The sequence below is a fragment of the Felis catus genome, chromosome A3 (genome assembly GCF_018350175.1).
Source record: "Felis catus isolate Fca126 chromosome A3, F.catus_Fca126_mat1.0, whole genome shotgun sequence".
Lineage (NCBI taxonomy): Eukaryota > Metazoa > Chordata > Mammalia > Carnivora > Felidae > Felis > Felis catus.
In genome coordinates this window covers 44,265,938-44,291,609 of record NC_058370.1, presented here as the reverse complement: position 1 = coordinate 44,291,609, position 25,672 = coordinate 44,265,938, and the positions used below count along the sequence as shown (strand labels likewise).

At 47.0% G+C, this 25,672-nt stretch overlaps 1 protein-coding gene across 2 annotated transcripts in view; it reads right to left on the bottom strand.

Moving 5' to 3' along the window:
• The window catches only part of SLC24A3 (solute carrier family 24 member 3), a 484,427-nt gene that overhangs the window by 410,149 nt on the left and 48,606 nt on the right, over window positions 1-25,672 (bottom strand). For both annotated transcript variants that reach the window (XM_045053924.1, XM_023251502.2), the window contains exon 2: window positions 10,071-10,199. In XM_045053924.1, the coding sequence (XP_044909859.1) occupies window positions 10,071-10,199 (129 nt within the window). The remainder of the gene's footprint in view (window positions 1-10,070; window positions 10,200-25,672) is intronic.

Sequence of the window (25,672 nt, the reverse complement as noted above, 5' to 3'; positions counted from 1 at the left end):
GAGATCATGATGGGAGAGACAAGTGCTCAGCAACCACCCAAGGTCTAAAACACAAGAGGAAATCCCCTGAAAAGCAAGGCAGGAACACTCCCCCCCGACCCTGATAGACACACATTTTAAAATACAGTTAGGTGAAACTCCATCCTGGTGTTTCTCAGGGGAAGAAGTCTTAGAAACAAAACCCAAGGACTGTCCCCCCATGATGGAGTCTGTGTGGCTCACAAGGAATGCCAGTTCTCTTCCTCTGGACCAGCTTTCCAGAGCTGGCTGGTGCATGGAGGCAGGTGGCCTCAGGCCACGGTCTCAGCCCTGACTGCACCCTGGCATCACTGGGGAGCTCTCAAGCCATTGAAGCCTGGTTTCCAGCCAGAGACTTGAGTCATCTTGGTGTGGAGTGGGGCCTGGATTGAAAATCTCCCCAGGGGACTCCAGGGAACTAAGCCAGGGATCCTCGCACTCAAGTGCACCTAACAAGCCCCAGGAGTACTTGTGAAGACCCAGACGGCAGGGCCCACTTCCCAGAGGCTCTGGCGCAGCAGGCCTCAGGTGGGGCCCGGGAACAAGCATTTCTGACAAGCTCCCAGGGCTGCTGCCCGTCTGCTTCGCTTTGAGAACCATTAAGTTATCTGAGAGCACCTGTATGAGAACAGGGTAGTGTCCTCCTGCTGACCTCGATTTGCAGGTGTGATTTCAGGCAGACTCCACACACAAACAAGGTGAGGGGACATGGCCCAGCCCTGTGGCCAGAGGCAGGAAAAGTCGAGACGCGCAAGGACTAGTCCTTACTCTACTACCAACCAGAGGTGGATGCTGGACATGCCACCCTTTGTACCCCCTTTCATGCCCCTAGACCTCAGTCCTGGCTTCAACTGTACAATGAGGCTATCTGCGGCACAAGATCATTTTGGAATGTGTAATTCAAGAAAAAAGTCCACAGATCACCTGGGGTGTGCTGCGGCACCACCAAGGAATAGGTAGCAGGCAAGAATGAACTCCCATAGAGCTGGAGATGGGGCCAGGGCCACATTTGCTCCCTGGCCTCAAGGAAGAAGTGGATGCCACTGTCACTATCAAGAGGCCACATGGGTGCAGCCAAGGGGTAAACCGGGGCCAGGAGGTGACTAACCCTTGAGCTGACCCCAAGGCAGGTAGGTGTTCCTGGCCACCCCATTCCAATGCCCGTGGCCTCTACACACAGGTGAGCTCACTTCTCACTGCTCTGGCGGTACCTGCAAGGTAAGCCCTGGGGATACCACACTCCCCAGCAACCAGCCCCTCATGGATACTTCATCCTCTGACCCAAAAGGGAAGCAATTCCAGGTGTAAGGAAGATTGCATTAGTCCACGCCAGTGGGTTTCAAGCATTTTTATGGGAGTGAACATTACCTCTTCTACTTTAAACAGATCCCTACAATACGGACAGACATTAAAGGTTCTTGACTGTGTTATCTATGTGTGGGAGAGAAAGCAGTAAAGTAAAACTCACAGACCCCTGCAGCCCAGGGGTGTCATGTTAAATATTAAAAATATTTAACATGACACTAGTTTTAATATGGCACAGGCACCATCTGGGGGAAGGGTCAGGGAGAGGGGGGATTTTTTCTTGTCTTAACCTCCGCTCCAGGCCACATCAGGTGCCAGTCCCAGGGCCTAGAGCAGGGTGTAGCAGCAAACATTCCTATGAAGGACCACAGAGTAAATACTTTAGGCTTTGCAGGACCTATGGTCTGTGTTGCAACTACTCAGCTCTGCCTTCATATAGCAAAGGCAGCCACAGACAACACATAGATGGATGTGTATGTCTGTGTTCTAATAAAACTTTATTTACAAAAACAGTCAACAGATCAGATTTGGCCAAGGGCCATGGTTTGCTGAGCCCTGGCTTGAGGAAAAATGTTTGGAATCAAGAATCCCTAAGCTTCTTTCCACATTTATGACTATGAATTCTCAATTCTTTAACTCAACTTGCCTTGCTCTCAGTAATTTATCTACAAACAATACAGTCATTCCTCACTTTCAAATATTTTTTGTTCCAAGATCCAAACATGTTCCAATAAGCTAGTGAATGTAAAACTGCTTTGAAGGTCTAAAATCCTGTGCAAATAGGCAGGCCCACAAAAGCATCTAAGAGCAGAGCTTATCATCCTTCACCTGTGTTTTGGGAAGATTCTAGGTACCACTGACTGGATTAGTCTGCCCAGGCTGCTTTTAAAGAACAAGGCTGTTAAGAATGTCTCAAGAAATAAGTCCTAAAGGGATCATGTAGCTAGAAGAAATGAATAGCGTCTGGCCCTTTCCTCCCAGAGCTGGAGACTTCTAAGCCCTTCATTAGTGTGAAGTAGAAAATCCTGTACTCCTTATCTTATCCTATGTGTCTATACAGTGGCCTATGAGGCCAGAACATGGCATTAGTCAGAAGTCTCCTAGTTAATCTCTGGACATGTCTCCTTCGCACAGCTCTAAGAATGTTGCACTGTGGCCAAACTATACTCAATAAGCTATCCATCCTTAAAACAGTCTTCATGATCCCACCATGTCCTAATGTGCCTCAGAGTGGCAAAGTCCTTATAAATGACTGCCATCACTCTGCCTTCCATTGTATTTCTGGTAACAAAGACAATGTGGCCACAATTTAATGAACATGTACTGACTGAGGTTCCAGCTGTTTACATAGCTCACTTCACTGCATGATTACAACTCTGTAAAGTGGGTGTCTTGATTTGCATTTTGCAAATGGTGGAAATGAGGTTCAAAGAATTTAAGAAACTCACCTGGCATCTCACAGGCTGAAAGTGATGGATTTGAGATTTAGGGTTTACTCTGGAACTTAAACTCTTACATTATTGCCAATGATTCATGTATTAAATGTTCATCATTTTTCCTAGGGTTCTTGTATTTACAAAGAAGAAATGCAATTTGCAATTAGGCACAACTGGGACCATTCCTACCTGAATTGTGACCCTCCCAAGGTGAAGAGAGAGTTGAATTATGTCACCTTGAGCAAGTGAGAATCATGAAGGTTAAACCAAGAGCTAAGTTCACCTCAGAAGATGTCAGTCTGGGTTAGGATTTTGCTGTAGAGGGAGAATACTGCTCTTGTAAACAGATAAAAAGAAACAAGTTCGGGGGTTGGGGGGGGGGGGAATAATGTAGCAGAGACTAGCTAGCTGTTCACCAGGTCTGCTGTCTCTTATTCAAGGGCATTCTGCTAGTATACAAATCCCAGCCTCCCTTGAAGTGAGAAGTCGTCCTGTGACTGAGCCTTGACCAATGGAATGTGAGCAGGAGTGAGGCTCTCACACTCAGCTATGCACAAACCTCCATGCTTTTGCCTCTTAAAGCAAAGAAGCACAACCACCTTGGAAACCAAGTGTGAGGATGAGAAAGCTTTGAAATGGAAGGCTTCAGAGTCCATGGACCACCTCTTGAAACAGGGCCCCCAAAGACCAGAACCTTCCACAAGAAAGAAAGAAACTCCTTTTGTGTAAAACTCCCAAAGCTAGACTTCTTGTTACAGCAGCTACTATTACCCTGTCTAACTAATCCAGTGAAGAATCTGACACAAATTAAAGAGCAGATCACAATAAGTGTCTAACTTGTGGCACTTAAGAATGTCAACAGCTATTTTTTGAACCATTATGAAAATTACAAATGCATAGGGAAGCTGGTGAAAGTTCAGTAAGCGAGTATAATAAAGTATAGATTTTAAGACTTTAAAAAAAAAACCCTTAGCTCTTTCCTGGGTTCAATCCCAGGGATAAAACATTGGGACAACTGAAGTTTGTCATTTTTAGTACTGTGGATGTATTTGGTTAAATAAAACATATTATTAAAGTAAATTTCACCTGTTTCTGTTTACCTTTTTAATGTAGCCACTAGAAAATTTAAACCTCCATCTGCAGCTTGCATTCTAATTCCACAGGACAGTGCTACTCTAAATCATGCAAATGTCAGGCTTTCCACCTGATCACCAGTATGTTTGCAGTATCTATGTATGACAGTTGGGGGAGGGGCTCTCCTCTGCTTCTGACAAGTGCATTCACCCACTCACCCACTCTGGATATTTTTTTCTTCATGTAAGAGATAAGAGATGTGGCCTTTTCACGCTTCATAGATTAGTCATGCCCAACCCTGTGTCCTGTGGTTTCAGACCAACTGGCCTTTTTTTAAGTTTTTATTTAAATTCCAGTTAGTGAACATATAGTGTGTAATACTACTTTCAGGTGTACAATATAGTGATTCAACACTTCTATACAACACCTGGGGCCCATCATGACAAGTGCCCTCCTTAATCCCCATCCCCTACTTCACCCATCCCCCACCCACCTGCTTAGACCAACTGGCCTTGATGTTATGGTTTAAAGTCAAAAAACAGTAGGACCCTGGGGCACCTGGGTGGCTCAGTCAGGTAAGCATTCAACTTTGGCTCAGGTCATGATCTCACGACTCAGGAGTTCAAGCCCCATGTCAGGCTCTGTGCTGACAGCTCAGAGCTTCAAGCCTGTTTCCCTCCCCTGCTCACACTGTCTCTCTCTCAAAAATAAACATTAAAAAAAATTTTAAAGGAAACAGTAGGACCCCAACACTTAACTTTGTCTGTGACCTGCAGCCTGAACTAGGCTGTGTTGCCTGCCAATCTGGGGCCATACTCACCCCTTGTATTTATCCCATATTGCTTCTCTTTTATGGACCTCTGACTTCCCTCCTCTATTACAATTCACATTTGGCTCTCAGATCATGTAGTTTCTGGCCATTTCAGTAGACCCCTGATTCAGTAAACCCTCCTGGCATGCCCCATAGGTACCTACAACACAGGCCTGGGGTGTCTTTCCCATCTTCAGGGACCTTAGACCCAATTAAGCCAGGCAGAGAGAGGGAGATGAGCCCTTTATCAAAAGAACATCCGGTGATCTCAGAACGAAGCCCATGCCAAAGGCTATCATTTTAAACAGCTTCTTTCTTCCAAAGTTTATTTGAAGGAGGCACTCAGGAAAAGCTTATTTCCTTAAAACATCAAAGAACTAAAAACCAAAAGATGACAGATTCTTCTGGAGACAGACTGCAAAGTGTATAAATAAAAATCTGCAAAGTGCACAAATAAAGATGACAAAGAGTTCATTTCTGCCACAGTTGTCCACCACTCTCAATATTACATTTAGCTAACTTAATTTTCCATGGATAAAATTTATTCAAAGTTAAATTTCACTTAATAGGTCATCTGAGTAAACAGTTTCAAGTGTTATTTGCCAAAAAACAATATGTTTCCAGGCTCTAGATGAAATCGGCAGTGTCAGTGTTTAAGAAAACAACCTTAAAAATTCACAGAGGACTGGAATAATTGCAGAAAAATTGGAGCCAGAGCTTAGTCGTTTTCATGCAGTTCTGAAGGTAAAAACAAAATTACCAATTTCCACCAAAATCATGTCTTGGAGTAGCGGGTGGGGAGGGGGGGAAGATAATGCCATTTAAAAATAAATTCCAGGGGCGCCTGGGTGGCTCAGTCGGTTAAGCGGCCGACGTCGGCTCAGGTCGTGATCTCGCGGTCCGTGAGTTCGAGCCCCGCGTCGGGCTCTGTGCTGCCAGCTCAGAGCCTGGAGCCTGTTTCGGATTCTGTGTCTCCCTCTCTCTGACCCTCCCCCATTCATGCTCTGTCTCTCTCTGTCTCAAAAATAAATAAACGTTAAAAAAAATTTTTTTAAATAAAATAAAATAAAAAAATAAATTCCAAAATATTGCAAAAAAATGTATCTTTAAAGTGGCAGCTGTCATATGAAGACTGTGCCATCTCTGTGCTGTCACACCAACCAAAGAGAGCGCTGACACTGTAACGGGCACCCTGCATCCTGGTCTTTCCCTGGGCAGTGTTCTGGGTACAGGGTTTCCAGAGGAAGGAAGAAGGAGAGGGACAGGGAGAGAGGGCAGGAGAGGGGTAGAGGAGAAGAAGAAAGGGGAATGAGGGCCAAAGGAGGAGGTATGACAAGCAATTCTGCAAATGCAAAGAAGTTATTCAGGGCAATGGAGCAGGGCAGCTTGGGGTGGAAGTTTTCATGAATCTCTCGTCTTGAAATTTCATGCAACTATTGGATCTGTACAATGGAAGGGATAGAAAGGATAAACTAGTTGCAGATCTATTTCATAGATAAGGAAACTGACATCTGAGAAAGCAAACCAGCCCCATATCCTGAACAGAGAATATAAGGTCATTCCATCTCCAAACTCTGAACCTACTTACTCTAATGGCCCCTGAGGCCAAGGGTTCCAAGAACACAGCCTGAGAAGCCCAGTGACATCACAAATTCTGCTAGATGTACTTTATGACAAGAGCCAAATTAACTCCTGCCTGTGACCCTGGCACCATTACTCACTTGGCCATGGCAAATGCTGGCACCCCAAATACTCAGGTCCCTGAGTAAATAAGTGCCCCTCTGAGCACAGAGGGAACCCCAGTGCATCATCTTTGGAAGTACATTCTCGCTCTGCTGACATCATAACAAAGAGGAAGGAAAGCTGGTCCAGAAACAGGGCTCACTTCCTAGCCCTACATTTAAGGCTTTTGAGAGCAGGGTGCCTGGGTGGCTCAGCAGGTTAAGCGGCTGACTTTGACTCAGGTCACGATCTCATGGTTTTTGAGTCCGAGCCCCACGTCGGGCTCTGTGCTGACAGCTCAGAGCCTGCTTTGGATTCTGTGTTTCCCTCTCTCTCTGTCCCTCCCCTGCTCGTGTTCTCTCTCTCAAAAAAATAAATAAACATTAAAAAAAAATTTTAAGACTCTTGAGAGCAGACACTAAGTATTCAACCAGTACATGCACTATTCTCTGCATACAGGGCTACTTTGACCTCTTAAGGAAACCAGGGCAACTGGGCCTTGGCTCACTCTAGCTCAGTCCTCCCCTCCCATAGTGAGTTAGAGACAGAGAAGATGAAAACTACTAAATTTTCCAAACCAGGATCTTATGAGTGCTTTAGCTCTCAACAGTTTTGCATGAAATACCTGTTCCATCAAGACTGAGAAGCAGACCTCCAACAGCATTCTGGAAAGAGCACCAAGGCTACCAGGGGGCATGTGTGTCCGTGGTCATGGTTTGGCCACGTTCTTGTAGAAACAGAGCATTCCTCAGAGGCGCTGTGCTCATTACCGTGGCAGGATCTTTCAAGCTTGTCTGTATTAGAAGATAGTGTTAGGACATCTCAGCCCCACTGGCTGACTGCTCAGACTTGGGCCACCTGAGGCAACGGCCTGTTGACAGAACCAGATGGACCATATGTGCCCATTCCTGTGAGGAGTGGCTGGAGAAGGTAGTTCCATGACCCACTTGTAATGGAGGGATGGTTGCCCCCAGCAGAGAGTGAGAAATACACGAGTGAGCTCCCACTACAGAACTACCACCACACACAGGGCACTGAGCTGTTCTTATTACTTCATTACCAATTCTCACAGCAGTCATGAAAGGTCAGAATGATTATCTCAATTTCTCAGAGAAGCAGACAGATGCTTAGAAAGCCTATTTCTCCCAAAGCCCAGAGCTTCTAAGCTGGGATTCAAATGCAGGTTGAGTAGGACTCCAAAACCCAGGAAGAGATGGAGCTCTCAAATCTACATGTCCACTTTATCTCCTTGAGGTGCTTCCAATTAAGCCTGGAAGACGAGGAGATGTTCAAAAACAAATGGAAGTTCTAGATCTGCCTGTCCAATAGAACTTTCTGTGGTGATGGAAATATGTTATGATCTGTGCTCTCCAATACGGTAGCCACAAGCCACACTCAGCTATTGGGTATTTGACATGTAGCTAGTGCAGCTGAGAATCTGAATTTTTAATGTATTTAATTTGAATTTAAGTCACCACTGAGTGTCCATATTGGACAGCACAGTTAGAAACATTTTGTAGCAGAAATATTCAGCAAACAGAATGGTCACAGCAGGCTTGGTGAAGAACAGAGGCTCCAGGCAGGCCCTTGATGTATCAGGACTTAAAAAGATCCCTCCTTGTTTCAGGAATGACCACTTTCCCTGTAGAATTTGGCTCGGAGTCAAGGGCTCTGGAAATCAAGCCCAGTTCCCATAGCACACAAATGAAGAAATCGAGAATATTCCTTTTGGGTCTTTATTCTTTCTGGACTGCCTCTAAGCAGCATTATGAGCTCTTGTTCAGTCCTCCTGCTGCCCTCTAGAAGCCCTTCCTTCTCTCTCCCCCTATGCCCTCCTTGCCAACACCAGCAGGTGCTGGGCTTGTGCTCTTTTTAAAAACCTGGACGTGTTTTCTACCTGGAACTGAGTCATTTCCTCTCTTGCAATGCCTTTTAATGTGTTTATTCTTCTACACATGCCACTCTGAGAAAGACACTTCTTGACACAGTGAGCATACTCTCTGCCACTCACAGAGACAACACCACCTCCCTCAACACACATCCCTCAACAGGGAACAGAAGCCCTCCATCACCACTGGCCCAGAGAATGGTGGCTGAACCCAACCTGGAGCCAGTCACTGTATTATGTGACTCCATTCTTTCCCACACCAAAGGTGACGACTGGCCTCCATAATGCTGTATTTCCTGTCTTCTGACATCCCAATCACCATCAGCCTCTTAGCTCCAGAAAGATGTTGAAAAACGCTTGGCTACAATGCCAGATCAGTAACCAGCATTCTTGGCACATCTCTCTACAAACGGCTCTACAAAGGCTCTGTCTGCTGTGTGTGGCACTCGAACCCGTCACATCCATTTTCACTTCTAGCTCACATAGCAACTATGTGCTTCACTAACCTTCAAGAGTGTTCCTTCAGAGCATTTAATAATAGCCATGGTGACCCTTGAATTTTCCAGCTTGAGGAATATAGATTATGTAGTGCTGAGGGCTATTGTGGGTTTTTTTTTGGGGGGGAGAGGGGGTGGCTGGTAATCTATTTTTAATTCCTTCCTGCTCTGCTTGGAAAGTGACTGTTAAAATTCTCAGTATGGTGGTGAAGGACACCCCTACCCACCTTCCCAAAAAAGAGCAGGCACACAACTTCACAGAACACCTTCTGTTCTCAAAGGTCTAAGGTTCTTTGGGCTGCACTGAAGACTGTTTATATCTTTCCAGCATGACACTAAAAATAAGACTGGTTTTTGGATGTGAATCAACATTTGGTTGAGCTCCTGAACCCTCAGAGGGGGCACACATGGGGCCCATGTCCCCATCAAGCAAAGAAAAGAGGTCCCAGAGAGTTGAGAAGTCCAAGTCAGGATTGGCAAAGTAGAGCTGCAGGCCTAATACATCCCCATGCCTGTTTTGTACAGTCTGCGAGCTAAGAATGGTTTTTAAATGTGTGAAGGGTTATAAAAGGGTATTTTAAAAAGCAAAAACTTTAGACACGGTATATGGCCTACAAAGACTGAAATATTTACTGTCTGGCCATTTGTCAGACAAGTTTGCTGACCCCTGGTCGGAACTAGCAAGGACCTCAACCACCTAGGGGGTGCTTGCCATTTCCTGAGATTCGGTGAGCTGAGTTCTGACAATTCCAAGTCCCCCTCACTCACGTTGTGTTTGTTTTCCTTTTACGTTCAGTAACACTGGAAATAGAATGTTCCATATCTTTCTGAGGAAAAACACAACAGGTATCAAACATAATAGCTTAGAAATGAATATTCACTTCTTCCAAAAAGACCAACAACATAGGTAGGGATCTGGTTCAATCCCAGTGTCTTTATTGTGACACAAAGAAGGCTCCTGCTTAAAAACCAGCCAGAGAGAATTCCAGGGATCAAAGCAATGATGACCACAGAACATCCTCACTCATCCTGTTCCAGACTTAGTTTCCCACTTGAGAGCACCAGCGTCCACCTTTGATATCAGCATCACTGATGTTGACTTACCTTGTCGCCCATGCCCTAGAAAAAGAATACAGAGGTAGAATCACAGCTGAATGGTCCCGGGATCTCACCTTTCAGTTTCTTAGATGCCTGCTCTAAATGTCCCTAAGAACGTCTGGATTCGAACTCAAAGGGAAAAAAGCATGGCATCCAGCCCTTCCTCAGACACAACCAGAAAAAATGGCAGCCACTGCCCACAGCAAAGCTGTTACTATTACCTGGTTCAGTGCAGTTCTTGCTGCTCCGGAGTCCTGCATCTTCTGAAGTCAGAGTATCGTTCACCTGCATTAACTTCCTCCCCACCGTCCATTGTCTGTCTTCCCCTAGGAGGTCCATGAAGTCGAGGTCTGGAGAGAAAAAGGTTACCACACATCATTAACAGTCGGGTTTTAGCCTTTACCAATGCTGCATGTCCAGTGTCTTGATCAGCCATCATTTGCTCACTGATGAGCCTATACACCCCATCCTGGCCCTTATTGTACTTCATCCATGCTGCCTCTAACTGCCTGCGGGCTTCCTCTAGCGGCTGGATCCTGCTGGGCCCAAGAGAGGCAGCCCTCAGCCACTAACCACTAGGGAGTGTATAACTAACTACCTCACCGCTCCAATGGGATGACTATTAGGTATGTATTCTTTCTCCACTGGGAATATGCTCCAGTTGTCTACAGTGTAACTCTGCTGATAAAGCACAATTTATTAACTGCTGTCCTTCCTTGCCTTAATTCATCACTCCCAGTAACATGCTGATAATGTTTAACAACCAACTCTCCAGGGAAAGAAAGGTCCTGTTTTATAGCCATTGGCCAATTTCCGTAGTGTAAATATTCTCATCATGGCCAATTTCAACACGACCAACATGACCTCACTGAACACAGATTTGAAAAGAGATGGGTACAATTCAGTTCTTAAGTCAGCATGACTGTCTCTATCCCACCAGCATCTACTTCCGTACCAGTATTTCCTTGAGCCACTTCTCAAATAAAGCTACTGCAACTGAACACATGCCCAGGATCTGCTTCTGGAGGGTTGTCCAAGATAGGGCACCATGTCGATGTCCCCAGGATCTAGGCCAGTGAATACACAGATGAAAGCACAGATGTGAAAACAGTGAACCACTGAATGCGTGATGGGATGAGCAGGCTAATAGTGCTGAGGCCTCCAGCCGACATGACTGTAGGGACCAACATGCCAGGAGAAAGGATGGATGATGAAGGGCACATCAGAGGGGAGAATGGAGCACGTTTTGTTAAAGACTTGTTGAGCTTGAAGTGTCTGTGGAACATGGAAAGGGAGGTAAGCTGCCTGTATGCATGTGGGTGGGGATACCTCAGGGGAAAGAGCTAAGCAACAGAGAGCATCTAGAGAGTCATAAGCAAACAGGGAAGAGTATGAGACATGATGTCTGGGGCCTTCTGGAAGGGGGAGGGAAGAGAAGACAGGAGGAGAGGAGAGGAGAGGAGAGGAGAGGAGAGGAGAGGAGAGGAGAGGAGAGGAGAGGAGAGGAGAGGAGAGGAGAAGAAGTTGTGGAGAACTCAACATTGCTTCAGAGTGCAAAGAAAGTAAAAGAATTCAGCAATGAATCATGAAAGGAAAGAGGAAGGGGAATGGTATAAAGCAAGGTCAGCAGAAAGGGAATTTCAAGAGTGGCCAATGGCCTTGACCACTATGGACAATTCAAGCAAAACAAAGGCAAAGACACAACAGAGATGGACATCAGAGAGCCACTGGAAGGTGGAAACAGCAAGCAAAGATGGTCTTTCTGGTGGCTTAGCACTAAAGAAAGATGTGGCATGAGGCAATGGCCACCTCTTAAGTGTCCAGAGTTGCTGTGGTCAGAAAATGGATCTAAGTACAAGATAAGGATCATGGGTCAAGTGGTGTTCATGAAAAGCCACAGGGTACATCCCACCCACCCACATCAGTATGGTGTTCTGAAATGACCAATGAAGAGCTAGGTCATCATACCCATTCCTCTATTTCCATGGTGATTTTAGTTTCCCAAATGATTTCACCTTCATTACTGAATTTGAACCTCACAACACCACTTATGAAAGAAAGAGGGAGCAGGGATATTGTCCACTTTGTACATTGTTGCCTCTCTAACATCCAATCACTCCTGGTTCTGAGGAGATGCTCGGTATATGTGTTGAAATAACCATTACCACTTTGAATATGGATAAAGTAAGACTCATGGAAGTTTCTGGAAATCGCAATGCTTGTAGGCATCTCACCTAAGCCACAGGACACACATAATACCAACAGCTCATGCACTGAGATCTTCCTCAAATGGAATCTGCTCTCAAATTTAAAATTATCAAGATATCTCATTATGACTTATGCATATTAGTCAGAACAGCCACTAGGCATATTCACATAAAAAATGTACAATGTGGAGCCAAACTAGAATAAACAATAAGTTTAGATTCTGAAATGCAAAAGCGTACATGGAGGCCACATATATTAGTTCAGTCAAAACTGAGAGAGCAATACCAAAGATAATTCAAGGTGAAAGCAAGACATTTGTGTACTCTGGTTAATCTCAACAGTTAATTCTTAGGATTAAGAATGGTGAGATGCAGAGAAAAATATTTTCAAAAACTCATAAAGAAACAACAAGGTCAGTGGCCTGAAAATCCAACAATCAACCTGAAATGTGAATATAGCACCATATTGTCACAAATGATCTAAAAGTGTAGAGAAAGACATCCCATTTGTCTCAGGCTGGGTTTCCACGCAAGCAGCCCAAGACAAGGATTTGAACGCTCGTGTTTTCTCTGGGGGATGGAGATGATCCCAGGAAGCACCTGGGGGGAACAGGGACATGGGACAGGTAAGAGGAGCCAGCCAACAAAGGGTACGCTTCAAGCCAATTGCCAAAATGAGTAAACTAAAGCTTGGATCCCCTGGAAAGCTCTGGGGTCAGGGCAGAAAGGTATCTAAGACACTCAAGGGGTGAGGAAGTTTAGGTATGTATCCACTCATTCCTGATCTGCCATTGGTTGAAGGCTATTTCCAGGGGACATGAATTCCCTGGCACTTCTAACCTGCCACATGGGTGTCCAAGGTGGGCTCTAGTGTCCAGAAGAAGACCTTAGACAATGAGAGGGAGATGCTGAAAGCTAAGCAGTGCCAGTGTGCACTGAAGAGGTAAGAACAAAGAGATATGGGCAGGGCAACAATGGCATCTTCCAGTCTGCATGAGATCCAAAGATAGAGTGGTGCTAGGGACCAACAGATTGGCCATTCTGCTGTTTCATAATCTGGGTCAAAGAAAAGTATTTTGTGGTACTACAATCCTAATGTTTAGGAAAACTCCAAAGATTTGCAAAGAAGCAAGTGTCCCTTCCAATGACTTCCAAAGTTATTTCTTAGGCCAAGTTTCCATGGTTCTGTAATTCTGAAAGAAAAGCTGATACCAATTAAGAGATATAAAAATAAAGCCAGCTATTGTAGCAGAAAATTAGAGGATTTTTTTAACATAATGATTCAATATCTTCAGGCATTAGAGACTATTAAGGCAGCACCTCTGGATTCCAAAACCTACAAATTTTTATCTCAACAAAAATATATTTGACCACTAACCACTGATCGACCAATGCAGACACCAGAGTCTGAGAAAATCAGAGAGACGAAAGTAAGCACTGCATTCACTCACTCCCCATGGAGAACCAAGTGTGACAGTATTATACCCCATTCCATTTGTCCTCATGAAATCCTGGTGAGGTAGGAAAGGGCAGTTGGTGCTGGGGTCAACTTGCCTTGGGAGTAAATATGTCAGGGTAGAAGAGATTTTCCTAAAATCAGAACCAATCCATAGCCAGCCACATCAACTACAATTTAATTGTTATTATGGCTTCCACTTATTGAGGATCTATTATGCACGAAGAACTTTCTATTCCATCCATGTTTCATCTTACTTAACAAGTCTTATTTTTAACTATTAGCTTGATTTGCAAATAAGGAAGCCAAAGCACAAAAAGGTTGAAAGACTCTCCCAGGGTCACAAGCAAGGAGGAGTCGAATGGGGATCTGAACCCAGGCCTAGTGACCCAATGGCCACATTCTTGGTAGATCCCTGGAGAGGATGAAATCCATCTGGTATTCAGCTACGGCAAGGTAGATCAACAATGCAGCCTGCACCTTATAAGAGGTTAGGGGTGAAAATAGTCTCCCTAAACCGCCTTCCAGGAAGGTTGTTTCCTCAGAAACAATTAGGAACAGCAATGGGGCACACACAGCATGAAACGATCACAAACTGAAAATAGTTCCAAAAACCCTAGTGAACACATGATGCTCTGCCCAGTGTGTTTTTCTTACAGACTAAGCCGGTCCCATCGGTCATGACATGGAGGGCTATATTCTCGGATTTAGGAGGAGGGACAGAGGGTGGGCCACGGGGAGGGCACAGGGCATTGGGAGCAGCACCCACAGTTGGTTTCTCACTGCTCTCCCTTCACTCATCTCCGGCTTCCTTAGACTTTGCTGCTAGGGCAGAGGCTGCTCCACAAAGCTACACTTGAGCAATGTCAACAAAAACACTTGGCGCCTGTCCACCGCATTCTTGGCTCCTCATCTGCCAGGGCCTGGAAGTTGCATGTTGGCCTAATTAGTCAGGGGGTGGAGGGCGGGGGGCGTGTGAGGAGGGAGGCAGATGGCTCACATGTCATATGTCACCAGCAGAGGCAGCATGTATGACTGCAGGCTCTGAGAAGGGGGGACAGGAGGGGGCCATGGAGATAGCGTGGGGTGCCTGCTGAAAGGGGAAGAAGTTCTCAATCCGAGGCTCAAGCCACATGCACTAAGGAAGGAAAGAAGTGGAGGCTGGGTGCCAAGTTTCCATTACAGAGCTGTGTGCTCACCCTCTCCTGCTCTCACCAACCCCCCTCTGTCTTTCTCTGTCTTCCCCCACCCCTTCTTCTTCCTGGGACTGGGGCTGGGAGAACCCAAGGTTTTCTGACACCAAGAATGGGTTTCCTTGGGTGCCCCAGATCCCGGCCTTCACTCTAAGATTAACACACTTTCTCTTGTGTGTCCCCTTGTCCCACAGGGTTTCCACCCTTCCCAAATACCGGCCCCAGGGTACTCAGAGGGGTGTGGCTGTCTGCTCTCTGAGACACAGGGACAAGCAGCAGATGGGCATGTCTGCTGCAACAGCATCATGACCATCCTGCATGCCCCCTGCCTATGCACCAAGCCACTCCATGCTCTCACAGGGCATTTCCGCTGTCTTACTGCTGTTGCTGATGGGGCTAAGTGGCCAAGCCGGAATCAAGCCCAGATCTGACTCCAAAGCCCAGGTATGAGCATTCCACCTTTCCCAGAGCTCCAGGAGCCCAGGGGACTTGGCCTCCAGGGGTCAGCACATTCACTTTGAGAGGCCATGTTAAGTCTCCCCTCCCCCAAAACTGGAATACTGCATTTCTTCTTGAAACTGGGATGGAGGGAGCCACCACTCTGAAACACCCAGAGGATCAGGGCAATAGCCCCTCATTTGCAGATGGGGAAACAGAATCTCAGAATGCTTAATGCAACAATGAAGAAATAATATACAGAAAACTCACTTAAGAGAACAAGAGACGGAGCCGATGACCACAGGGACTGACTCTGGCTCTCTAGGCTGGCTCAGCGCTCCTCACCAAGGCTATAAATACCCCACCCTGAAGTTTACACAGCTGTCTCCACTCTCTGCGCCCCGGGTCTTCACCTCGGGGTCGGAGGTCAGGTTTGCATAAGCCCGCAGCCAGCAGACCGCCTTCTGCAGACTTGGTGAACAGGGGTGCATCTGCCCACCCCCAGCAGCACCCTCCACCCCTGGAGTCTCTCGAGAGTGAGCCTGGTGCTTCTCACCCTCTGTGAGTAAAGAGGCAGCAAGGGAGGCTCTGGCTTTCTGCACGTGGATTTTCACATGGATTTTCCAGCTGAAAGAGAGTGTGTCTCTGCACTGTTCTTGGTCCTTGGAAAGGAACACACACTGTGGAGAGGTTGCAAGCTCTCCAAAACCACCAGGAGAGGAAGAAGCCAGAGGCTGAATGAGCTGTACACTGAGTCTTCTCCATTGCCTCAAAGCTTCCAGAAAAGACAGAGAAGGGCAGATCCAGAGACCTCGCTGCTGCGGGGAGGCCACACATTCTGCTTAAATGTCTCCTCTCTAGCTGCTTACATGTGCTGTCCAGTGGGTGGGGGACTCTTAGAACCCAGTGGGCTGAGTCAAGTTCTCCCCTCTCCTGCGCTCCATCTACATACGGCATTCACAGACTGCTGCTTTCACACTGAATTTGAACCTTCTAGCATTGAGGCACAACACCTCTTCAAGAGGAAAGTTGAAAGTTGAAGGCTTTTGGTCCCTCCGAAAGGCCTCCCTTCCACTCCAAGGTCAAAGGTAACCCTGAACCACCTGCCCCACTGAGGCAGGCACTTCTGCTGATGCCCAGTCTCCTGATGGTCTCCCCTCCTTCACAGAGTGGTTGCTTAGCTGCAGCATGGGCACCGCCTGGGGGGCTAGCTGGAAACACAGATCTCAGGCCGAGGAGAGCTAGAAGCTCTCATGGGGCACACTGGAGCCTAAGCCACTGCTCCCATGTCCCGGAGGCAGTCCTCCCAGCACAACACACACAAGGGGGCTGCAGGGCACACAGAGCTGGTCCCTGCCCACCCCTGCTAGACCGAGACGTGCAGGAAAGCAAGAACCTTGGGTGGCAAAAAGAAGGCAGGGATCACACAGCTTGGTGAGGCTTCGGGCCATGCCATGGTGGTCAATCGTGTCCTGCATCAGAATGACTGGTCTCACTGCCCACCCACAGGAGGGAAAAAGGAGGGCCTAGCTATCTCTCTACTCCCCTACAAAGTCTCCGCTACTGCTGCACCTTGCCTTACCTGACATCAACCCCTACACAGCCAGCCCCAGCCCACTCACTCCCCCCAGGCTCACAGAAGCTGGCTGAGCCCCTGCAAGAGTGGCCTTGGGGCAAGGGACTGCCTAAGGCCCTCAACCCAAAGGCATGAGCCAAGCGTCCAAACTGGCCCCAAATACAGACTCTGCCGTGGCAAAAGAAGGCAAGTCTGGTTGTGAGACTCTGAGCCTCTCACAGCTTCCAGAAGGAAGCCCTTCCTGCAGGCAGCCTTCCCTGACCTTCCAGGACCTCTTCCACCACAAGCTCCCAGAGAAGGAGCTTCTCCTCCTTTAGAGCATGTATCAAAGACAGAATCATAACCTGTCTTTATTGCTCCTTCCCACCCCCAACCCGTATGCAAGCTCCAGGAATACCCAGCCTGTTTGTGTGTCTTCACTGTGTCTGCCTGGCCTGGAACTCAGAGGATGCTGGACAGCCACCGTGTCCTAGTGTTTCACTCAAGCCACCATATGGGTGGGCCTAGAGTATTCAGCAAATCCTCAGGAAAGATCCCCAGGTGATTCTATATCATCCCTCAGGGGACATGCCCCTCGACTAGGGGGTCATGTTTAAATGACAGGCTGGGAATCTTAGTGGCAAATCTGAACCAGAATTCAGGTTTTCCAGGTTCGTGGACAAAACTGTTCGCGTTACAGCCTTGCCACTCAAAGTGGTCCTGGCACCAGCCACATCAGCATCACCTGGGAGCTTGCTAGAAATGCAAGATCCGGGGCCCACCTCAGACCCACAAGGCATGAGATGCTGCATTTAAACAGGTGGCTTGGGCCCCTGGGTAGCTCAGTCGCTTAAGCATCTGACTTCAGCTCAGGTCATGATCTCACAGTTTGTGGTTTGAGCCCCACGTCAGGCTCTGCGCTGACAGCTCAGAGCCTGGAGCCCGCTTCGGATTCTGTATCTCCCTCTCTCTCTGCCCCCGACCTGCTTGTGCGTTCTCTCTTGCTCGCTCGCTCTCTCTCTCTCTCTCAAATAAACATTTTAAAAATTAAATAAATAAAATAAACAGGTGGCTCACATGCACCATCTCCTCCTATTTTGTTCGCAAATGTTGTTGTGTGCCTGTGCAACAGTACAGTTCCCACCTCTGAAGTCTGAGGTGCAGGGACCCCTCAACATCCTCAGAGACCGGAAAGACCTCTCACAGAACACCTCATGAGCCCCGGCCAGAGATGGTGCTTTGGCCCCCACAGTGCTGTCCATCCAGCCTGAGACACTTGCTCCCATGTCCGCCTCCCCAGATCCATTTTCCGATTCCTCTGAAAGGCTTGAAAGACCTGGCCCTGGGCGTCTGGTTTCAGAGCTTTCTCTTTTCAAAACAGCTCCATCTTCTTTCACTGCCCTTCTAAATAAAGCAAGCGGGTTTATTCCAAGGACCCCAGGGCTTGTGGTCATAGGAATTCACTATCTAGGGCATTTGGTGACTTGGGATCCTAGCTTCAGCTCTGTAACTAGCTCCGGGCTGCTGGAGAAGCTGAGTCACTTTATCTGAGTTGCTGCATCTGAGAATTGAAAGGCATGAATGATCCGACCTCTAAAGTCCCTTGAGCTAGGATATTTTTTTAAGATTTTATTTTTTAAGCAATCTCTACACCCAATGTGGGGCTTGAACTCACAACCCCGAGATCAAGAGCCACACAATTCCACTGAATATGGAGCCAGCCAGGCACCCCAAGTTTAGATCTTTTTAAATCTAGGGTAGAGTCATCTGACCAAAGGTCAACAGAGTCCCATGGTACATCTATCTCCATCCTTCAAAGTCAAGCACTCCAGGAAGATGGGCCACATGACTTACTGAGGAGTGGGAAGAAAATATTAGAACCTCCACATCTTTATCACATGACAGTCCCCAAACTTCCCTGGCCTTTATCCTCACCATGCTTATGGGTGCAGTGCCAAACAGAGGGCTCTTTCTTTTCTCTGCACAAATGTCTTTCATCCTGCCACAAACACAGAGCCTCCCAATGGCTTCTATGAACCAAACTAATAAAGCTATGAGAGCACCAGGCAATTGTATGGGAATTAAGATGGCTTCGGGGCATAAAGGGTTCAAGTATAGGCTGCAAGGGATGAAAGCTGGCCACTGATAGTGGAGAGAGAGAGAGTCTGTACACAGTCTCCAAATACCCTGCCACCCTGGGCCAGATGATGGCTAGACGTTGGCCCAATCAAACAAACAAAAGCTTCAAATGTCCAATGCTTTAGATGGTAATGCAGTGTCTACCATGTTGGGAGGTGCACTGGTTTGGGTTCTCCAAATGCTGAGTCTGAGACAAAGACTTGGGTGCAAGTAGTTTACTCTGAAGGTGATCCCAGGTAGGAGGAGTGAGGGAGAGTGGAACGCAAGACAAGGAAAGGGACACGAGATACATAAGGACTCACTATGGAAGTTGCTTCTGTTGACAACTAGGGCACAAACCCCCTGGAAGCTCAAAGATGTATCCAGGATGCCTACCTGAATGAAGAGGGCCATGGTTCCTATAGCCCACTAGCTGAGGGTTGCCCAGGAGCATGAATCCCCCAAATTCTGGGCTGCACTTTTGAGTGTACCAAACCAGCTCCTACCTACTGGGAAAGACCCTGGGCTATGCTTGAGGGCCACTGCAACTTTTAAAAGTCTGAACTCACACCGAACTGCCCACCACGGCTGCAGCCAGAACCCCAGAAGAGCTGAGGGGTGTCTCAGGGGACATCAAATGATGTCAGCTACCAAAGGTAACCTTGGCCTCATCTTGGAAAGAATGCCTCTTAAAGCAAGTAGGAAGATAGAGCCACAGATGTGTATATTTTCCAATAAAGTTTTCCTTTTCTTCTCTCTTCTCTCACCAGGGAACCTGACGCCAGAACTAAAATATCCTCTTGATGTTTCACAATGAGAAGGACAGGGCCAAAGAGAGGACAGGCAGTGCAGTTTTCATTTAAGCACAAAGCCACTTAGTTCTTCTCACTTTTTCCTACTCTTTGGCCCACCACTTGCCACTTTCCAAGCTGGAAACTGAAGCCAGCCATCAGAGAGAAACAAGGTTGAGTGGAAAGAAAGATAGGATCCATTCCCTCTCAGGTTTCAGTCCCAAGTCCGAGATCCAGCACCAGGAAAGGGAAGATGGGAAGAAAGTACGTGAATGGTCAGACCAGGATAAGTTGACACGTATAGGAGCTTTCAGGCCACCATCTGCTACCTGAGCAATGGGCAGGGCTGCTTCTCACCTTCCAGCCAGAGAGCAACAAGTCCCTTGCTCCAGTGAAACCTGCCAAGGGTACTTCTATGGATTTGGTATTTACCTAAATGGGGCTTTGTTTATTTTCTAGAGTCCTGACAAAAGCAGGCTGTCAATAACTTCCCGTTGAGAAGAATCGCTGAAAACAACAACCAAGATTCAGTAATTAGGATCGGTCAAGTGACTCTTCATCGTGCTCTGTGCAGTTTGCTCTATGCAAGGCCTGTCTATGCCCTTCCCTCCAGCCCATGCTCTCTCTCCCAAAGCCACATTAGGCCCTTCCATCCCAAATGCTGAAAGAGACCCTGTCCATCACAGCTATGAGCAGCAGTCAAGGTCAGTAAGCCCTTTGACAGGGCGCCAGAAAGAAATCAAGAAAAGAAAGGGCCTCTTCCATTGCTTCTGAAAGTGAAGGAAGTAGGAAACAAGAGGCAGGAGGGCAACAGGAGTGCAACAAAAGGATACACATACACGCACAGACTGAGAAGCAGCGATGGAATGAGGGACTCTGGGAACTGCAGGATGAGCCTGCCCATCACTCCTGGAATCACGTATGAGTCACTCCCTGGCAGAAGGATGAGTGGGCACTGAAATGGAGAAGAGTCACAGACACAGTGGATGGGGTTAGTACATGTCTCTTATGGTAGATGTCATGGACATTGTGGTTCTTTTCTCAAGACCCCTCCACTCTTCCCCACTGTGTAGCAGCATCAAGTTTTGGAGAAGGCGTAGCTTGACCCCACCTCATCTCCAGGGCTGGGCCCATAGCCAAAAAAGATTGGTTCGGGAGTAGCAAGTGGCCCTATTCAGGTCAGTGAGATGTGAGGGAAGGTTTGCCAGCAGCTTCTGGGAAGGAAGGAGTCTCCCTCTCCAGAGAGAGAAGCTGATGTCGTATTTCTCTCTCCTTCTGAGTAAAGAATTCCTGGAACCTCTGCAGCCATTTTGCCACCATGGGAGAAGCTGGCCTTGGGATGAAGCTCACATAAGGAAGGGAGGAAAAGAGAGGGGGAAAAAGTGAGTCCCTACAACATCACTGGTCCACTGTCAGGCCCACCTACAGAAACCTACAGAAACACCATCTGAAAAATGCCCAATGTGTTAGCTGTTTTGAATTTTTTGTATCTGACAGCATGAAGTGTCATGACTGATGTATCAGATTAATCCTTTCGTTAAGAAGGTAATGAGTGCTGCCATGAGAAACATCAAACTTTGGTCCAAACCTCAGCTGTGCAACTTTCTAACCTACATGACCTTACCACTGCATGAACTTCTTGCTGGACGCTGGCCCTACACATAAGTGAATGTCCATACATTAGCCCACCTAGACACAAAGCTTCCTAATAAAAGCAGTGAAAGCTCATCACAAAGTCCCTCCTCCCTTCTCGGGGATCCATTATCCATCAGGTGAAACCACCATAGAGAAAATGGTAGCATCTGCCATTCCCTTGTCGCCCATCATGAGAATCTAACAGTCAGCAGTGTGGTCTCTCAGCTCGAAACAGCAGTAGACAGGAGGCTGGATAAAAGGATGAGGAGCCCCTGGAACAAATTCCCATTGCTCCAGAAGGATTCCTTGCCTCAGAAAAGTTCAGTGAAGCCATGAAAGGTGCTGTGAATGGTGTCATCTAATTTCTGAGGAGCCAGCAGCATGTGATGAGAGCCTCATGAGGGGTTGGGGGCTTCTGAAGTGCTGTAGAAAGCCTTTCCCTGCCATCGCCTGCTTGCAGGGCCACTCTGATTTGGTGCTCAATCAGGAACACACCACATCTGTGACTCGAGCTCATCCCATTCCCTCCGATGACAGGCGTGAGCTGCTGCTACCGCCAGATGACAAACAGGAAGTCACTGAGTAAGGGGAATGTGTCCATCCATGCCAGAGGTGGCCACCCCATGGGAGGGCAGAGCTCCAATAATCATGTCCTATACAGCGATGTTGCCCCTAAGCCTTCAAAGGGCCACAGGGGACAGTGCTCTTGCAGCTTCAATCTTTTATGAGAAGCAATAAACCAGAAAATTCTCATCTGCAGAGGCAAACATAAGGGCTCTTTCTACAGATGCATGCACAGGATGCTCCGGGTGTGAGCCGAGAAATTTTTTTCTCTCTGGCTCTTTTTGTCTTTGGTTCAGGTTTACTGAACTCTACGATAACTAGTGTTATTGTTACTGCTACGTTTCTAAATGCAATACCACTGTCCCTTCAGCAGCAGAATGGACCCTCTGTGGCCACTACGTGCTGGACACCGTCAAAGGTATACGCGCATTTGTATTCATAATATGTGCAACCCTGAGCATGCCTACCTCAAGCCTGGCATTGCCTGGGGCATTTTGTAGCATCTCAAGATCCAACTTAATCTTACAAGAGCTTTGTAAAGTGGGTATTGTTATCCCCACTTCCAAAACAAGAAACCAATAGCTCAGAATCTAGGCCAACAATCTGCCAAAGGTCCCAGGCTACGTGTCTAGTTCCTGCCTTGCACTAGACTATAGGCAGCATGTAGTCCAAGGTCAGCATTAGGACTGTCCTGGTAGAATGAAGGTGATCTGCTTAGGTATGCAAGATTTTCAGCAGCAGAGCCTGGCTTGGAACCCCTCACCTTAAAGTTCCCACTCCAGGAATCTTTCCTTTACCTTGACCTGCCCTAATCTCAGGACATCTAGATTCTTGCCTCAGTTTCACTAAGATGCTCTTCTGCATTATATTCCCCTCCATGTTTCCATCTGAGACATGGGAGGAATATGGCTGGGGCTTCCTTTTTTTTTTTTTTTTAAAGGAACATATGATGGGAGAATCGTGAAGAGATTTTACCATAGCAAAAATAAAAATGTTGTAAATATAGCAAAAAGTTAATGGCAGAGTCTAGATGGTGGGTATCTGAGTGTTCTTTCCATGTTACTATGTGGTTGAATATTTTCACAGAAAATGTCAGAAGGGAAATAATTATGAAGAAGGTCTCAGAGGTACATGAGTATCAATACCATCCCTCTTATCATATCTGGGAGTGAGGAAAAGGAAGATAATAGCAATGTGGCCAGGATCTGTGTGTTGTTAAAGGAAACCCTCCAGACCGGGCAGGGCAGTCACCACTGTGATCACAACAGCTTAGCTGGTTCCAAAACACGATAGGGTGCTGCCACCCAGCACTGCTCTGCCCCCCAAACTATAGCCACTATACCCAAAAGGCTTCAGGGCCCACACTGTCACCACCAGACGGGCATGGCACCAACACAGTGGCCAAGTGCACTGCAAACATCTGTCATGGAGAAGACAGCGTCGTGGCAGTCCAGCAGGTGGAAGCTGTCCATTCTAGAGCCAACACTCCTAAGCGCCAGAGCCTTCACTTCTGAGACACCCGGGCATTGGAGGCAGGACATCCCAGCACGTCACTGCCTGGCTAGCTGCATGCTCGCTTCATTTCCTCTTCTGTAACCACAGTCTGACTTATCTTCTCATCAGAGGGCTTCAGAGGCCTTCCCTCAGTAGCAAAGCCATATCAGCAAAGTGTCCTCTCCTGGGAGATCCATGAAATAACTTAGCTCAGAGGCAGATTATCTTTGAGCAGCTCCATTTTCAATCCCTCCTCTGGATATCACGGTTACCAGAAAACGCACCTGACTCTAATTTAATCGCGATGCGCTATCCCTGCACTAATATTAAAATGGAAATCTTCTGGTGACATGGCACGTTTCTCTGGTGCATTACTGCCAGGGAGAGATAGGGCCTTGACATGCTTTGCTTTAGTGTCCTGGAAAACCACTCTGATCCTGTGGACACTGGCCTTTGTCGAATTTTCTGTCTCTTGTGCTTTATCCTCCTCCTGTGCAAGCTCTGTGTCTGCTTATTCTTCTCTGGGGATTTCTGGAAAGCTCGCACTTAGTAGAAAAGCTATAGGAAAGTGTTCACTCTTGTATCTTCCTTGCCATTACTGTTTCTATTACTATTTCTCTGTGACCACAATTATTTCAAAAGAAGCCCAGGAACGAAAGAAGTTTGCTTTTGCCTTGTTCCCTGGAGAAATGTCAAAACTGGTTTTACATAAAGCCCTTGCTTCCCCATGCCCTTGCCCAAATGCTGAAATGGTGCAGCAACACCCATCCAGAGACATGGGACGACAGGGATGGGAAAAGATGGGACAGGGGTGCCAGCCTCCTGCAACTGGGCCTCCACAAGGTTGTGAACACTTGCATTGGCCGTTTATGTGAAAACAGGTCCACAGAGAAGTAAAGGAGTTTAGGGATAGCATTCCAAACAGAGACCTATGCAAGAGCAAGTGCTGAAGAACACAGAAGATGACAAGGGTTCAGAGCCTCTAACAGCCTTCCAGGGGTTGGCTGAAGGAGCAAAGGGGAAAGACCACCTCACAGGGGAAAGACCACCTCACAGGGGAAAGACAAGCCACTCCCATGGGCTTTTTTTTTAATGCACTCAGATGCTTCCCTGCTCTTGCAGGAGTCAGGTATCTCCACAAAGCTGTACTACTTGGGAGTCTGCATTTCCCTATAGCACCCAGTAAAAGGCAGCCAAGTCGCCTCTGTTGGGTGGAGCAGGATCCAGCAGCTCTAGAGGCGACAAACATGGAGCACAATGAGAAAGCCCAAAGTGGGGGTACAGGCTCATCACTGAGCAAATGATGGATGGTTAAGGCACTGGACATCCAGCTTTTGGTGAATAACAACTACAGAAGAGATTAGAGTAAAAAGACACTTGCTGAGATCATCTTCAGCCCTCCTTGTAGATGAGCCTGGGCCAAGGTCTGTGTTCTGACATTGAGCTTTTGGGGAAATACAGACACTTCCATGGTCTCTGGCTGGGCCATAAGGAGGAGCCAGGCACTGGCTCCCATTAAGCCCTATTGCCAACCAGGGATTTACTGCCTGTTCTCTGGGCAGCGGTAGCCCCGGAGTCAAGTTTTCAAGAGGAGGATTGATTGAGAAAACCGTTGTTCAGGCTCAGACTGGAAATTTTTTTATAACAGCCCTGTCCACACTTAGAGCTGGCTCTGGTGGCTCATGGGGACAGGAGAAATTGACGGCCTCAGCTCTCAGGCTCACCTTATTTGACTCTGTGCCTCCTTCCAGGATTTCTCTTCAAAAACCTATTTTTGCAAATGGTTTTTAAAAGAGACCCAAATGAACTTTCTTTCAAGTTGGGTTTTCGCCATGGTACCAGATGAGTCATCAGAAGTCCAAACCTGGGGATCATTGTATGGCAGAATATAATTTTGGAACCAGGAAGGTCCTTCGAGAATGTGCAGCACAGTGTGGTCCAAAAGAAATATACCATGAGCCACATAGGCAGTTGTGCCTTTTCTCCCAGACGTGTTAAAAAAGTAAAATGCAACAGATGAAATTAATGTTCATATATTTTACTTAACCTGATATATCAAAAACATTATAGTTTCACCATATAATAACTATAAAAATGATTTTACCACCTTTTTTGAGACATACCTTAACCTGCCATAAAACCCACCCATTCGAAGTGTACAATTAAGTGGTTTCTAGTTTCCAGTTGTGCGACCATCACCACGATGTAGTTTAGAATATTTTAAGCACCCTGAAAAGACATCCTCCACCCGTTAGCAGTCACTCTCCATCACCCCCATGCTTAACTCTAGACAATCATTATATACTTTCTGCCTCTGAAGACCTGCCTATTTGGGACATCTCATCTAAATGAAATTATACAGTAGGGGGTCT